Here is a 16,246-nt window from a genome sequence, read left to right on the forward strand (position 1 = left end):
TCGTTTCACACCTGATGACGATTGCTTGTGTTGCGATCGAAGCGTCGTGATCTATTTCTTTTTTCTACCCACGTGATTTTACCGAAAGAACCAAAGAGTATGGATTCCTGCAGTCACGAAAGTTTAAAATCAAGATTGAACATTAATCTATGTTTGCAATACACAGTAATCGATTCCTCATGCGAGTTTTTTTGGTTTTTGCTTTCCTTTTCCTTTTTATGCCTTCGTAATTTTTGGTGACCCAAATCAGTCTTGCAGATGACGCCCCTATTGGTCTTCACGAGTTCTCACCTCGTTAAAACAAAGCACACACTCCAACCCTCGTGTGTGCTGGTGTGCCCCGCCTACCACCGTGTACACCTACAGCCCTTCTTGCCCATCTACTGCTGGATGAGGGCCGAACCCACATCCCCATGCTGTGCGAATTGTTTGAATCATACTTCACCACGATGGTCAGTGGAGATTGAAGGCGGGCAGTATAGACGTCGGAATATATAATCATAGTATATATTTAAAAAAAACTATTAAAATTTTACTAGGTAAGGCCCACTAACCTATTTAGTTCTTTTTCAGAAGCAACCTGGGCACAAATGGTAGCCCGATGAAGTGGCTTACCACGTGGAATTTTTTGCTGCACTGCCATCTACTGCCCATCAAAAATCCCCGCAGCCTATATGACACATTGTTTATGTATGGTGGTAACCAATCACAACACTATTCAGGTTCAAGCCTGCTCAGTTTACGAGATCTGATAAGCTTTCGTGACTGCAGGCATTCATCTTCTTGGTTCTTTCGGTAAAGTCACGTAGAAGGGAAGTAATAAAAAATAAAAATAAAACATAATAAAATAATTCTCACGACGTTTCGGCCACAACACAAGTAGCCGTCCTCAGGTGAAGACAGGTCTGTCGAGGCGACAGCGTCTAAAAGAAAAACACCACGCTTGGAGCGTCTATTTAAGCTGGGTTGGAAGGGGGGGGGGAATGCGCATTGACAAAATAATCTGCATATCAAGAGGAATTTAGCATATTTATGGGAAATACAGGAATGCGATTAGTGCTATTTGTGAAATGCTAATCCTGCATAATGCATGGGCATTAGCAGCATAGCAGCATCAAAGGGAGGGGGATAGGGGTAGCATTAATAAAGGGAAGGAATGTTAATAGAGATCTGCTAAGATTGGGTGGCTTCTGGATGATTATATTATCATTGGTGTCTGCTGTTGTATTAGCCTAAATTCGAGCTCTGACAATGAAAAATATCGGTGTGCCGATCGTGCAACACACAAGTCGACTATACGCTTTAGATCTTTCGGTAAAGTCACTAAGGTATAAAAAAAATTCTCACGTTTCGATCACAACATAAGCGGTCGTCCTCAGGTTGTATTGCCATCGAAACGTCGTGATTTTAGTTTTTTTTCTACCTACGTGACTTTACCGAATGTACCAAAGAGTTTGGATTCCTGCAGTCACGAAAGCTTCAAATCAAGATTGACAGTCGACTGGAGTGCTGCCCTCCAACGTGTCCGCCAGAGGGCCACTTGAAAATATCTTGAAAGTGATTGCGATGAAAAGTAGCTCAGTGATTTCCACTTCTGTGGAGTTGCACTGCTTTCGATTATACATCGAATGAATTGTCTCGTAATACGACGCCGATAACACAATGCAGATACAATTGTGGGGGGAAGGCAAAAAACATTTATTAAAAAAAGATAAACTATTCACATTTTCAAGCTATGCTTTGAGCTTCAATTTTCAGTGCTGTATAACATTTTAGTGCGTTCAACATACTTAGTGTAACCGGCTCGCCCTATCCCTCTTCCCGTGATCGTAACGAGGGGATAGACAGGTTAATAAAGACGATAGACTCAACACTCCACCATAGACTCAGCAATGCACCATCGACTCAACGCTGCACCGGGGAATACTCTGCATCGTGTTCTGCCCTCCTCTTGAGGATTGAGTGACTCCACCACCGAGGACACCAGAGGGTTGTGGACCGGCGACTCTTTATCTCAAAGTGTTCTTCCGAGGAGCATTCGTGCATCTGTCATTATCACCGGATGCACACCAATCGACCTCACGTGACACAGCACCTCACTGCTCAATCCCTGTACAGTGTCCATCTGAATCTTAATAGGTGCCCTGTGCCCTGAATTGATTACTCAACTCGTGGGCATCACCTATTGTGCAGTAAAGTGAGTCTATGGGTCCAATCCATGGCCATCATTAACTCCATTCACAATATACGTGTGATTCATTACATAAAGCCCATACAGGTTACATTCGCCTATGCCAGGTGATAACGTGTAAACATTCATTATCTCTTATTCAAACGACATTATTAACTGTTTTGTAAATTTATATCAATTTACCATGCACATTGGATTCAATTGAAGATAAGAAGTAAATTTACTTCTTAATAGAGAGATCAAGAGCGTGCATACACGGGTGTATATCAAGAATGTATGCATGTACAGTTGTAGACAGAGGGTGTTAATATACAGTGTTTTGTATACATCGTGTAGTACACACACGAGTGAAACCTTTTAACAACCATGGGAAATGCACTGAGATTCATTCCTTTGCAAGAGTCCTGTGAGTCATAATTACATCGTTTTTTAAACCGGCGACAAAGCTTAGGGGTAGCGAGTTCGTCTCTTGTTGCAGAAGTTCACGGTTTGAATCCAGTGGCTACCCTGATTAATACAGCGGGTGTATTAACCGTACATATACACGCCATCTGCTTCAGTGGACGTTAAAGTTCCCGAGGCGTCATTAACAAGAGTAGGCGATTGTGTGCCAGCATCGTGGTCCAAATTTGCCATGTTTGAAACATTAATTGCAAAATACTCAATTGAAATATATAAAGTAATCGTCACCCCCGACTGAGAAAACTTGGCCGGACCCTCCCGAAAGTGATGAGACTCAGGATTTGCTGGGTAAATAAGTGCAATAATAACAACAACCAAAAAGCTCAAGTGATCTTCAACATAACATAATCATTCGAAACAATAAAATCCAAGATGTCAGAGAGCACCTTTTTTATTCTCAAATCTCGGTACCCAAGTGTGTCTCAAGTGGTAAACATTTTCCATGCTACTAAGTTTGTGGATTTAACGACATAGTCCCAGCTCGAAATTTAAATTAAATAGCAATAATTGACACCCTGCATAAATATATCAACTCTACAGTATATATGTATAGTGTGTGTATTTATCACACTGTATACATACACACACATACCTCCTCCCACGTCTGCCCCCGTGTATGTGTTTCTCCCACCTGTGTTGAACCATCATTAACGTCGTTTACCACCACCTCTCCCGCGGAGCCGAGCACTCTGCTCTGGCACGTGGTGCCGGCGGTCACTTATTGCTGACGAGCAGCAGGTAGCGGATACGGCACTGGTTCTCGTTGTACACCAGGTACTCGCTGTGGCTGAAGTTGCTCTGCTTGAACTTTGCGACCTGCACCGGGCGACCCTGGGGCACAGTCACCTGCTTTCCATCTAGTTCCAGGGTCACGTCTTTCTTGGGGTCTGCCATGGAAACGATGACAACAATAAATTAATGTTACAAATAACAATTTTACAGCCCTGTGTGAATCCACCGCTGCTGGATGGAGACATCCCCGTGCTGTTGTATATCATGGGGTTGTTTGGCCATAATTCACCACGCTGGTCAGTGCGATTCAAACATCAATCGCTGCTGTTGTTCGCCATGACCGGGTATCAAACTCAGATCGAAGGGTTTATAGTGCAGTGCGCTAACCACTGGGCCACATGGGTGGTAACAAAAGTGCAAAAATCTCGGGTCGAAAATCCTGCAATGCTTCTCTACTTCAGAGGTGGAAGCTCGAAGAAGGAAGTTCTGGAAGGACGTTGCGAATGAGGCCAAGAGACAGAAATAGAATCCTTTTCTGTCACATGAAAATAGCAACATTCAAAATGTAGATAGAGTTCAGATATCCAGTCATGAACATCAGTTATGATGTGGTGAAACATTTTGATGTCCTACCGGGAAGTGAATTAAAGGGGGGACTGTTCACGATGTGTTCCGTTGTTTGAAGTTTGCCACAGTTGCAGTGCGGATTGTCCTTTAATCGCCACTTGTGCATCAGATATCCACATCGCCCATTGAAACTGGAAGGCAGGGCTCACCGCTGATTAACTAAATATGGAAGAATATTTTCCAAAACCTAACCCTGTGAAAACTGCGGTTTCAGCCTTCTACCATAGCAACATAGAAACAAAATTATCCTTCTCGATGACTTAATGGAGAATGAAAGAGAGGCTTCCCCATGAATTTTGATGGTCAAACGTTCATCCTTTAACTCTTCATGAGGTATAACTATGTTCTTCTAGACAACCTGCTCCCCATATAGCAGTTTTAAAAGCACATACCTGAGCAAGGCTGTTACTTTTATTATTTCTTTGCTTAAAATCTTGTGTTACCACAGTAGAACGCCTCTTTTGCATGAGTGGACAGGGGTTATGATGACGACGACGGTGCTGGCGATCCGTACCTGGCTCGACATGACCGCGTGCCACCACGCTGTTGTAGCCTGCGGGTGCCTGCTTCAAGCTGCTGTCATCCTTCGTGATGGTGAACTCATTCCCCAGCACCACCTCATTCAGGAACATCACTCCCCGGCCATCACAGGCATAGCCCACTGCCAAGCAGAAAATAAACACCAACAACATCAAGTTAAATGCTACCTTACTCCGATGAAAACTCATTCCTTTAGAACTGCTTTTTGTGTTTAGTTTGTTGTCCTTTCCCCACACCTCCTATTCACAGGGTTGGCTACGTACATTGCGAAATAACTTCAACATACATACAGTACATACATTAAAAGTCATTACTATTCATAGTAGTAGAATCCCCTGAAAAAAAGAATGTGGCATTTCATAATCCTTGAAGTGTTTTCTGGTCGTACCGCGTGTTGTTCAGCATGAAAGTAATCCCGGTGAAAGTGTTTCACGTAAACTCATCATCAGGAACTATTTCACGCTCTGCCATTGCCATTATGAGCCCCCCACGTCGCAAAGATTTGATTTGAAGGATTCATAAATGTGTCGTAAATATCAAGACATTGCTTGAAAAGAGAATTACTTTTCATCTGTATGGGTGGAGCAGAAGAGCAGTGATTAGGCCACTGTACTACGGATCCCAGTTCGATTCCTGGCCATGGTTAATATCAGTAGTGAATGATAAATTTCGTTGTACTGGTGACAATGACAATAAACGATCTATCTATAACCAACCCAGTCGTACATCCCCCACACCCACCTACCAACCCACACTTATATCCTGCAAAAGAAGAGTCCATTATTTGTGAGATAAAAAAAAATATCCTAACAAATTACGAGTATGCTCTCAAAAGTGTTTTCGGGTTGGACCACGCGATGTTCAGGATGATGTCTGACGTTTTGCTCTCCACACGCTGGCAGCGTCTTCGAGAATTGAACTAATTCTTCCGCAACCAAACAAAATGCTGCGCAACCCGAAATCACGTCTGAGAGATATCCCGATGAATTTCTGACCAGTAGATTGAAAAAGAAAATCAATCGGCGACAACAGGAGGCACCCGAGCAGCAGCAGTACGCACTGTATTGTGCCGACTTCTCGTTCTGCGACGCGAAGTAGATTCCGCATCCCACCCGCCCGCCCGAGTGCGGCATAATGCGCAGGCCGCTCTTCAGGATGGCTGCCACCACCGCAATGTTGGTGCCATGCCAGAGCAGACGGCGGTTCGACAGCTCTTCGTGAGCCTTGAATCGCTCGCACTGTCGATGACAGGGACCGACAGAGGGAGATGGAGGGAGGGGGCGCGGATGGGAGTGACAGAGATAGGAAGAGAGAACGAGATGGAGATTAGACGGAGAAAGTAATACAGATACGTCAAAACAGAAGGATGAAGGGATACAGAGAGGGAGAAAGATGGAGAGATATAGAAGCAATGATACAGAGGGAAGGATTCAGATAGAGAGAAGACAGAGGGACAATTTAACAAAGAACCATAGGGAGAAACACAGAGAGAGAGAGAAGGAGAAAGTAGAAGAGACAAAGAGAAAGAGAGATATACAGACAGGAGGGGACAATGGTTCAGTATCAGTGGAAGACCATGAAACAAAGCTGACTGAAATAAAAAAATATTTATTAAGATCTGTCAATTGGCTCGGGGGTTAATGTGCGAGTACCTCTCCCTCTCTGTTGACCTTCCACACGCAGTTGACTTTCATGTAGGAGGGCGCTGTGGCTGACACGTACTGCTTAATCACCTGCAGTGGCACATAGAAAGAACCTGTTAGGCTGGCGGGTCCAAAGACAAAGATCCCCCGTGTAGCATTAACAGACTGTTGGGGCAAGTGCTGTTAGCGAGTAGCACCTTTTGAAGGCCTGCATGACACACGAGGGGGTGGATGGCCAGCACCACGCCCGACTGCCTTTTTCTCCCTGGTGGCGTTGTTTACACATCGCACCAGGTACACTTTTGAGTCTGAGTCGACCTAGGGGGGCCCCAGGACCGGTTTTACTGAGCATAAATCGCCACTGGTGTTGGCCGTGAGCAGGAATTGAACTCGGGTCGCTGGGTTCGTAGTGCAGCGCGGTAACCGCTACACTACCGCTCCCCACGTGCACATTGAACAGCATAAGCGTAAAAGGAGACGCAGCCCTTATCTTGTTGTATCCCATTCATAACGTCTATCCAACGTGACTTTGAAGCATCGTTTAACGAGAAAAAATTCTACAGTAAAATCATTTTTAGGTGCACCACGACAGCGATCTAGTTATGACACCATGAGAGCACTACCATGGTGACCGCCATGATTCAAGCCCACTGTCTTGAGAGCCCATGACACACAGCTTGGCTACAATACCGAGCCAGCAAGATAACAGGTTCTTATTTTGTGGGTTGCATCTTCCGTTAATGAACACAAAGCGACTCGACTGACGCCCGCTTCCACGACGCAAGCGCTCACGTGTACCACGCACGCTTCGTGCCCGTTCGTGTGAGTATGCGCGAGCAAGCACTCGCTGAAATCTCGTGAGTGTGAGCGAGCGTGCGGGCGCTCGTTGCAAGCTTGTGCATGAGAGCATAAATGCACGTGAGCCAACGTGCGAGTGCACACTGTGAGCGAGCGTGTGCGTTCAGGGCAGCCTCGAGCTCGTCGTGGAGCCAGCGGTGAGGGTGGGGGTGCGTTGCGAGTGTGCGCGCGCGCGTGAGCACTCACTGCGAGCTCGTGCGAGTCCTCCCCCAGCAGCTCCAGTTCGCACTTGAGCAGGTCGTAGTCGGCGTTGAGGGGGTGTGGGACCTCCACGACGGTGCCCACATCTCCCTCGCCGCCTGCCGCTGCTGCCGCGCGATCCTTGTCAGCCTGGAGCGACTGCGCCAGGACGATGTCTGCCAGCACCTGCCGGGGAAGACACGGGGACGGGAGAGACGCAGGGCCGATGCATGGGAGATGATGAGACACGTCAACAATAAGATAAAGGGATGAGACATGGGAAATGCTGGTGACAACCGCACAACAAAACACAAGGATGAGATAATTATGAGCAAAAGACAAAGCTGATGATGATGATACATAAGATGAGACACAGGCACAGGGATTAGACATAAGAACCAGATACAGACGAGGCAGAAACAGGAAATGCAAGGACAGCATCACACAGGGATGACAGAAATCCAAGGATGAGAGCAGGAGAAGGTAGAGCACAGAGCAATGAGACGTGGTGACCATGGAAGTAAAAATGATGCTTGGAGAATAAAACGGGAACGATGAGACTTGTAAAATGCAGACGAGCACGAATCATTGCTAATTTGAGTGCAGAGACTGACGCAGAGGTCAGGGTTCAGTTAAATGTTAGTGATTTATAGCTTTTAAACTAATCTGAATCGTAAGACTTTGCATTCTCATGAGCTGATAATGAAGTGAACATCATAAAATAAATAATGGTTCCCTCCAATATTTGTCTCTCCGCATAAAAACATTTATTTTTACACAACCTAGTCACCACAAAGCCTTCTGGCAGCGCATATCATCAGCAGCATCTGTTTTGTAGCAAGCTCTGGATCTGTAATTCACTTTCAATGTCTTATCAGCAGTCCTGCTTGCTTGAACCAATATTGGCAAGTTGCCCAATGTTTACAGACAAGGACCCTTGCCCAATGGAAAGTGAACTTAGATCGATTTAATGTACAATAAAAGTCGTGTATTTGTATATCTGTGCTGTTTCCAGCCATCCCCGTGTAGGAGAATACCTATAATGGAGCACTTTGGAGGCATTAGTTGGTGAATCCCATCTGTGTGGATCTTTGCAAATTTCATCCCATCATATGCATATATTTTCTCTGACCACTCTTGTTTCCTCTCACTCGCAAATATCTCAACGCAGGATCCTCCTGGAAATGAGTCCTGCAACTCGGCGAGCCTTATCCATCATAAACAAACATACATGATTATTTTCAACGCCCCCAAACCGCCTCGCACGACTGTCCCCTTGGCCTCTCTCTTTTTTTTACCAGCAGCATGTCCTTCTTGTTACGGATTATCTCTTGCGAATTGATCACGGGCGGCCGCATGCGCCCAAAGTTGTGCGGGATGATGGTGAAGAAGGTGGAGCTGAGGCTCTCTAGGTTACGTTGACCCGCAGCCGTACGCAAGGCCTCCTCGATGGCCTCCAGGGCGTCAAACCCACGGCCGATCTGAGCCTTGCTCAGCTTCCCCAGGGGCATCTTTTTCACGTCTGTAGCAGGGGAGACAGGAGAAAATGATAGGGAAATGTTGGTGTATTGACTTGTGTGTGTGTGGGAATTATAGGAATGTAGCATTATGCTGATGGGGAGTAAAAGCTTGTAAAAAATGTATATGGAAATTACAAACGAGGTGGTGAAAACGAGAACAAAAAATATCCAATCTTGCATCGAAAACTCTAATTGTAACAGATTATAAAATCTGTATTCTTAATAAACCATTCTACTGTAATACAGGCATCGGTCAGGGTGATGCCATGGTTAGAATGGCCAACTCACAATTGGACGGTCACAGGTTCAAATCACTGGCACAGGTTTGACTTTGGCGATAATAAATCCGAGCTTTAATAATGAGATTTTCCATTTTGTGGGAAGTCACCAGCGGCTGTTCTATAGAGATAGGAATGTGGAATTCTTGCCAATGATGTTAACCGTGGCCAAGTGATAAGCATGGAGACACTGATTTTATTTCTGACTGGAAGTTTGGGTAGTTGTGTTGTGTTATGGATATATTTATCCCAACAATAGGAATGTGCAATATACATAATCATCAGTTCCATAACTGGTGGCCACCCAGACTGTAACCCAGGACGCCAGCTGTATTGGCTCAGTGCTCCAGACATTATCACTCCCCTGACCCATCCAACCAATGCCTCTTTACCCAGATTCATCTCCTTCATGGCATCCTTGAACATGTCGTTGCTGAAGATGAGCGACATGAGGTCCTGTGTCTGCTTCGGTAGGGAGCAGGGCTTTATCACCTTCTTCGTGAGGCTGCCATCCACAATATCCACCTAAACGTGACAACACAGCCTTGTTAATAATGATGATGATGCCCTCTCCTACAGGGGCGAAATGTTCAGTGGCCAGGTAAGAAGGTGGACTCCTGTAATCCAGAGTTTTGGATGCAGGGTTGGTGGATAACATAGATAATTGTGAAATGCACATTTGCACTTGAGGTGACTCGGACCAGGATATGACAGTACAACAAGTGGATTCATCAAGCGATCCGTGTGAAACGATTGAGTTTTATCCTGCCAAACGCATTGGTTTTATTGAGTTACTCCGGTTTACACACATGATGACGAAGAAATGGGCGGAAATCTCAAGGCAGCGCCTTCCAAAAAAATACAATCATCTTGAGAGCTCCTGAGGCTTTCCTAGATCACTATCATCAACCATGATTAATCCACTGCTGCCATGATCAATCCACTGCTGAAAGAAGGCCTCCGCAAGCAATTTCCAACTCTCATGGTGCTCTGATTTCGCAATCATCATCCCTTCTAGCGACGTGTCTTGCCCAAGCACATTTACCTTCCTTAAAAGACAAAGTAAATAATTATATTTAGTTTATCGATCGATTTATTTATTCATTCAAGTTGTGTGGCTATTTGCAACCACCTCTGCCTCTGAAACGTGGTGGGGAAGGACTCACCGAGACCACGGGCTTTTCTCCCTCCTCCTCATCGTCTTCGTACTGCATCTCGATGAGCGTATACTTGCCAGGGTGCGCCGTGAACTCGCCACGTTGCTGCCAGTTGTTCTTGGTCTTGTCCTTGAACTTCTTCTCGAAGTCTTTGATGGCCTCGGCCTCGTTGCCGAAGGTCTTCATGGCGTTTTGTCCGCCCTCGCCCTGCAGTCACGTGGACGGACAAGGGGACGATGGGATGCAGGAAGAGGATACATGAAAAGAAAGAGATGAAAGCAAGAATGAAGGAGGGGGGGGGGGGAGAGAAAAATAAAACCTCCACGTATACATGGACATGTATTTGAGCACAAAGAAAATATATTTACTGTGTTCATCCGATGCTTATAAGTGCTGCATTTAAGTGTGTACATATAGAGGAAAGTTGGTGATGCAGTGGTTAGCACGCTACACTATAAACTCAGTGCCGTATGATGCCTAGCGACAGCAAACAGTGGCAAATGATATCAGGACCAGCTCCAAATGCCTCCTTCACCAATCCACTCAGCTGGACGGCGACTTATGATCAAACAACCGTCATGACCACGACTGCACATTGAGGCCTTCGTCGAGGGAGCGGATTGACAAAACACTGAAAACCATCACTCTTTGAAATTTGCAGAACCTACAATATTCTACGCATGTTCAAAAACACACGGTGGAATTGTCATATGGAGCGATTGACTCCTCATACGAATGTGGAATCACCCACTGCTGGATTTGGGCCACCAGTGGAGATGAGCACCACTCCACACTCATTTCAGCAGGCAGACACTTTGCCTTTGGCAATGCAGTGAGACATCGCATAGTACTGCACATTGGCAGTGGATTGAGTGGTGTGAGTAGAGGAAGGTATCATGCTGACCACACGGCCCCATCGTGTCCACGTGTAGAATTTTCCATCGCCTGCGATGAGCTGGATGATGTAGAACTTGTTGTTGTTGTGGCCGATGTTGGTCTGGTTGAGCATGCAGTCATAGTCTTCGTGCACCTCGAGGCCCTGCCGAGGACACCCAGCAACACTCAGGGGCATATCTTGCAAGGCACAGACAAAGATTCCCCCATATAGCCTCAACAGACTGTTGGGGCAAGTGATGTTAGCGAGCACCTATGAAGGCAAGGTCGGCACACGAGGGGGTAGGTGGCCAGCACCATGCCTGGCCGCCTTTGTCTCCCCAGTGGTGAAGTTTACACACCACACCAGGTACTCGTATGAGGCTGAGTCTAGCTAGCGAAGGCCCACGACTGGTTCAGATAATCGTCACTGTTGTTGGCCGTGAGCGGGAATCGAACCCGGGCTGCCAGGTTCATAGCGCAGCGTAGTGCTAACCGCGGGCAGTGCGACACCAACATTTAGCAACAACTACCATCACCACCCTCGCAACACGGTATATAACAGGACCTTACCGTTTTGTTAGCCAGATTGCAAGCGGAGTCAATCTTGGCCTTTGCTTTGCTGCCAGGTTCAGTCTTGAGAGCTTTGCGAGTCTCAGTGACCTTGTCCACAGCGGGGGGGACCTCGGGTTCAACCTCAGCTTTTACTTTCTTCTGCCGTTTGCCCTTTGCCGATGCTGCTTTGCGCTTTGGTGCCATGGCTTTGAATAGCTTTCGGCTTCTGTTGACAGAGGTCGAACACCGAAACTGGGGTGAGTGTAAGAACAAATTATCCCCAGTGAAATGTTTCAATAGTTTAAATTGTTCATTACTAATTGTGCTTTCAGTGTATTATTGAGAACTTGGAAGCCTGTGCGTTGGTGAACTATACACAGCAATGCATTTCCGCACAGCCACGTGTTGAAGTTTGTGTACAAACGTCCCTGTTGTATTCGAGTGCAATTGTTTACACATTGTTGATGCACGTCAGCATGGAGAAGCCTTCAACCAGCAGTGGATATGTCAATAGCAAAGCATGGCACATCTAAACACTTTTGTCTCTAGTGGCGACATTTCCATGGTCAATCAATAACACTCACGCAACTCTGTACATACAATTCACAGGTGAAAGGGACCAGTGGACTTTGACTCAATGCCTAGAATTGCCCATCCTTGGTGTTAAAGATATGTCCTCGGACACCATTTCTGTTTGATTGGCTGTGTAAAGTCCACCCGTGTGAAAGAGTGTGGACACATTTAACACTCGCACACCGGTGCACACATGTGCACTGTGACCCAGCCCAGGCATTCTTCATCAACAGAGAGCTCTATTCCTCCCAACCAGCCTTGCTCCCTCCAAGACCCCGTGTCTTGGTTTGCCCACCTCGCTCTCTCCTTTGCCTTTCTCACCTCACCAAACAAAGATCCCCCGTATAGCCTTAACAGACGATTGGGGGCAAGTGTCGTTTGCGAGCAGCACCTATGAAGGCCGGAACTGTGGCACACGAGGGGGGGTGTGTGGCCAGCACCACGCCCGGTTGCCTTCGTCTCCCCAGTGGCGATGATTACACACCAGACCAGGTACTCATTTGAGGCTGGGTCGAACTTGGGGAGGCCCAGGACCGGTTCAAATAATTGTCACTGGTGGTGGCCGTGAGTGGGAATCGAACCCAGATGGCCGGGTTCGGAGCGCAGGGCGCTAACCGCTGCGCCACCGCTCCCCTCACCTCACCCCCATGCTCGTTCACATGCTCCGCCAATCCTTTCTCTCCCGGCGTCTTCCCATGATCATGCAACAAACAATCCGCCTTCAAATTCGTTTCGGCGAATTGTCGCCGTCCCGACCAGGATACCCCAAGTCCCAGAATCGATCGAGGTCTCTCCACTGCTCTCCGTTCTTAAAATAGATTGTTTATAATTATTTTGCTATAAAATTCCACGTGTAAGGGGCCGTCCATAAATGACGTCACGCACCTAGGGGGGGCGGGGGGCCAGACATTTGTGACGATGTGTGACAAGGGGGGGGGGGGTAGGGTTTGAGAAATGTGACGTCACATCAAAATTCGCAACTTTAAATAAATATAGACAACACGTTCTACTTAATTAAATAGACTTTGCAATAAATGTTTTCTCCTACAACATCAGAGTGCAGCGTGTAAATACGCACTACAATGACAATAGTTTAAAGCGATTTGAAGCATGTTTTAATTTGGGGGGGGGGGGCAGAGCTTTGTGACGTCATATTTGAGGGGGGGTGGCTGACTTTTTGTGACGCCGTGTGACGATGGGAGGGGGGTCAAAATCGTCCAAAATCGCGTGACGTCATTTATGGACGGCCCCTAAGCCACTTTGTTGAGCTATCATTTGTGGGAAGGTCGCTTCTGAAACAATAAGTTATCTCAGTGGGCTTTACCTGGTAAGATAAAAAAAACTGTCTAGTTTTAATTGTATATATTTTTTGTGATTTGTATACCTTGAGAATAGGTTTTCCCCTTTTTTCTGCCTATACTTTGCACTCCTATCGTGTTTTGTACTGTTTGTTGTTGTACCGTTCTGACCCGCCCCTACTGGACATCTGCGAAAAAAGAGCTTTATAGTCATCGGATTCCTCCACTATAAATAAAGATTCCGATTCTGACTCGGCTTAGAGAATTGGCTCCGGACAAGGCCCATGAGTTCCACGCGGTTCATGACACTCACACACGTGTAGTAGCAAATATACTGTCGGTGACGTCACCACGGCACCTGTGCCAGGCTAGGTGCACTTTGAGGCCGCCACGTGAAGTGTCGAAGGCTCGTCGACAGGAAGAGGTCACGGGACAGACCCAGCAGGTGCCATGCGTTGGCTGACTGAAATGACCGGTAGATGCACCACCTGTGCCCCCCTACTGTGCCAACTTGCTGTGCTTTATCCACCCGGCGCTCCGCTCGTTGTTGTGAGCATCGTTCCTCTGCCCTCCGTTGTTTTTGGAAGGCGACAGCCTCCAACTTGCCCAGCAGCAGTGTCCTTCACGAGCCTCCTCCATAGAGGCCGATATTGACACCGCTGGTACCGGTCCTTGGCAACCAACACTAACACCGCGACATTCGCCAACAAGTAACGATGTCGTCACCCCGGCGCCTGTGCCAGGCTAGGTGCACTTTGAGGCTATCGTGCGAAGTTGTCGAAGTCTCGCTGACAGGAAGAGGTCACGGGACAGCCCCAGCTGGTGCCATGCGTTGGCTGACTGAGATGACAGGTAGATGCACCCAGATGTGCCCCACCACCACCACACACAGAGACTCTGGATGAAGATTCGTGAAGAAGGCTCGTGAAGGACGCTGCTGCTGCTACTGGGGCAGTTGCAGGCGGTCGCCCTCCAACACAACAACGGAGGGCAGATAAAGCGACGCTCACAACAACGATCGGAGCGCCGGGCGGATAAAACGCATCTTGCAGACGTCTCGGTTCAAGCCATCACCCCCGAGTCTGTCCCGTGACCCCCATCCCAAGTGCACCCAGCCTGGCACGAACGCCGTGGTGACCTCACCGCAACTTAAGTGGCGAATGTCGATTTGTGACAACAACCCCGCAATGTCACAACTTAGTATCGTGTGCACGGAAACAGCCGGTTGATAAAGACGACAAACCGTGCAGCAGTCGCTACAGAGATGTCCACGTGTGTGACCGGTGTACTGTACCTGTCTGTCGTGAATCGGCGTTCAATGCCAAGGCAACAACAACACCAACGCAGCAGTTGTGAACGTGGCTTTTCTTTTTGGTTGTCAATGTTCAGCTGATTTTTGTTGGGGTGAGGCCACGCAATGAACCTCATGCGGCCGAAGCCAAACAATCAATTATGAGACGGTACAGCGAGTACTCATGTTTAAGCAAATTTAAAAAAACGCATTAAACCACCGGACATTAATTAAAATAGGCAGAGGCGACGTGAAGACTTACACAAAACCACCATCACCACCAGCAGCAGCAGCTACGTTCTCACGTGGTTAATAATTCACTTTGCTTCAACTGTACTGTCATCATCACCACCCACCCCCCCGGGTATACTCTCTGTCATGTCATTTTGCCTTGCACTCAACACGTACATACAACGCAGTTCAGCTGCGCTGCTAAGACCAACATGACAGTACTCACTCACCCTGCAGCTGTATTCTTACCAACGTTGTTATTGTTACAGCTGTTGTGGCTATTGTTGTTGTTGTTGTCGTCTGCGTGTCACGGTGTCTACTGCGGTGGCAACAGCTGATGCGGAGTGGCGCAGGAGTGAAAATCAAAGGGCCAAAGTGGAAAATAAAAAAGGGTTCGTCCCACGAGGGCGGGGCCAAAGCGGGGAGGGGGCGGGGCCTGTTCCAATAAGGGCGGGGCCAGACAGAATAAAGGCGGGGCCACGTGAAATATGGGCGTGGCCAAGTGAAATATGGACGTGGCCAAGTGAAATATGGGCGTGGTCATGTGAAATATGGGCGTGGCCAAGTGAAATACGGGCGTGGCTAGTGTTAAAAGAGGCGGGCCGTTCACAGGGGAGGGCGGGGCCTGTGTGAAAGTGGGCGTGGTTATTGTCGATGTGGGCCAGGCGGAATAGAGGCGGGGCCAAGTGGAATATGGGCGTGGCTAGTGCTAAAAGAGGCGGGCCGTTCACAGGGGAGGGCGGGGCCTGTGTGAAAGTGGGCGTGGTTATTGTCGATGTGGGCCAGGCGGAATAGAGGCGGGGCCAAGTGGAATATGGGCGTGGCTAGTGCTAAAAGAGGCGGGGCGTTCACAGGGGAGGGGCGGGGCCTGTGTGAAAGTGGGCGTGGCTATTGTTGACGTGGCTCGGGGTCACGGGCGTGGGGATGGCCTGACCCTGCCCAAACCTGTCCTGCCCAGGCTTGCCTAAGTGATTGAAGTGCATTGTGTCAATTGTGGTCAAGGTGTAAACAGATAGCCTGCCGTAGCACAAACAGTGTTGTTGTTGTTGTAACCCGCCCCGAATGGACATCTGTGAAAAAAGAGTTTTGTAGCTCATCGGATTCTTCCAGTATAACTAAATATTCTGTTTATGTGTTTCATAAGCAAACATGATGAATAAGGATACTGACACCACGACTGACAGTGACTTAATTAAATGGATGACAATGATACTTTTATTTATAAAGTGGCAAAAAT

At 47.5% G+C, this 16,246-nt stretch overlaps 1 protein-coding gene across 3 annotated transcripts; it reads right to left on the bottom strand.

Moving 5' to 3' along the window:
• Positions 1–1,684: 1,684 nt before the first annotated feature.
• On the bottom strand, positions 1,685–15,398 carry PARP3 (poly(ADP-ribose) polymerase family member 3). Of its 3 annotated transcripts, none has more exons than XM_061567043.1 (11): positions 15,240–15,398; positions 11,635–11,842; positions 11,093–11,227; positions 10,198–10,395; positions 9,424–9,556; positions 8,532–8,755; positions 7,240–7,419; positions 6,205–6,285; positions 5,613–5,790; positions 4,527–4,673; positions 1,685–3,540 (listed from the first exon to the last, which is right to left on the bottom strand). In XM_061567043.1, the coding sequence occupies exons 2-11, from the start codon at positions 11,818–11,820 to the stop codon at positions 3,368–3,370; spliced, it is 1,635 nt and encodes a 544-aa protein (XP_061423027.1). In that variant the 5' UTR covers positions 11,821–11,842; positions 15,240–15,398; the 3' UTR covers positions 1,685–3,367. The 3 variants fall into 3 exon arrangements, with proteins under 3 accessions (XP_061423027.1, XP_061423028.1, XP_061423026.1); XM_061567044.1 differs by having other exon boundaries at positions 15,259–15,377; XM_061567042.1 differs by lacking the exon at positions 15,240–15,398 and adding an exon at positions 14,782–15,110.
• Positions 15,399–16,246: the final 848 nt, after the last annotated feature.

Source organism: Lethenteron reissneri, chromosome 38 (genome assembly GCF_015708825.2).
Source record: "Lethenteron reissneri isolate LAM-NWPU_2019-01 chromosome 38, ASM1570882v1, whole genome shotgun sequence".
Taxonomy (NCBI): Eukaryota; Metazoa; Chordata; class Hyperoartia; order Petromyzontiformes; family Petromyzontidae; genus Lethenteron; species Lethenteron reissneri.

What these genes read in the sequence shown, in the direction of transcription:
- PARP3 (XM_061567042.1), bottom strand. Translation starts at nt 14,915, where the DNA reads ATGAGGTTCATTGCGTGGCCTCACCCCAACAAAAATCAGCTGAACATT. An exon ending in GCAATCTGGCTAACAAAACG is followed by an intron (nt 11,228 to 11,634) that starts GTAAGGTCCTGT and finishes TGTCCTCGGCAG; the next exon opens with GGCCTCGAGGTGCACGAAGA. An exon ending in CGAGAAGTCGGCACAATACA is followed by an intron (nt 4,674 to 5,612) that starts GTGCGTACTGCT and finishes TCTGCTTGGCAG; the next exon opens with TGGGCTATGCCTGTGATGGC.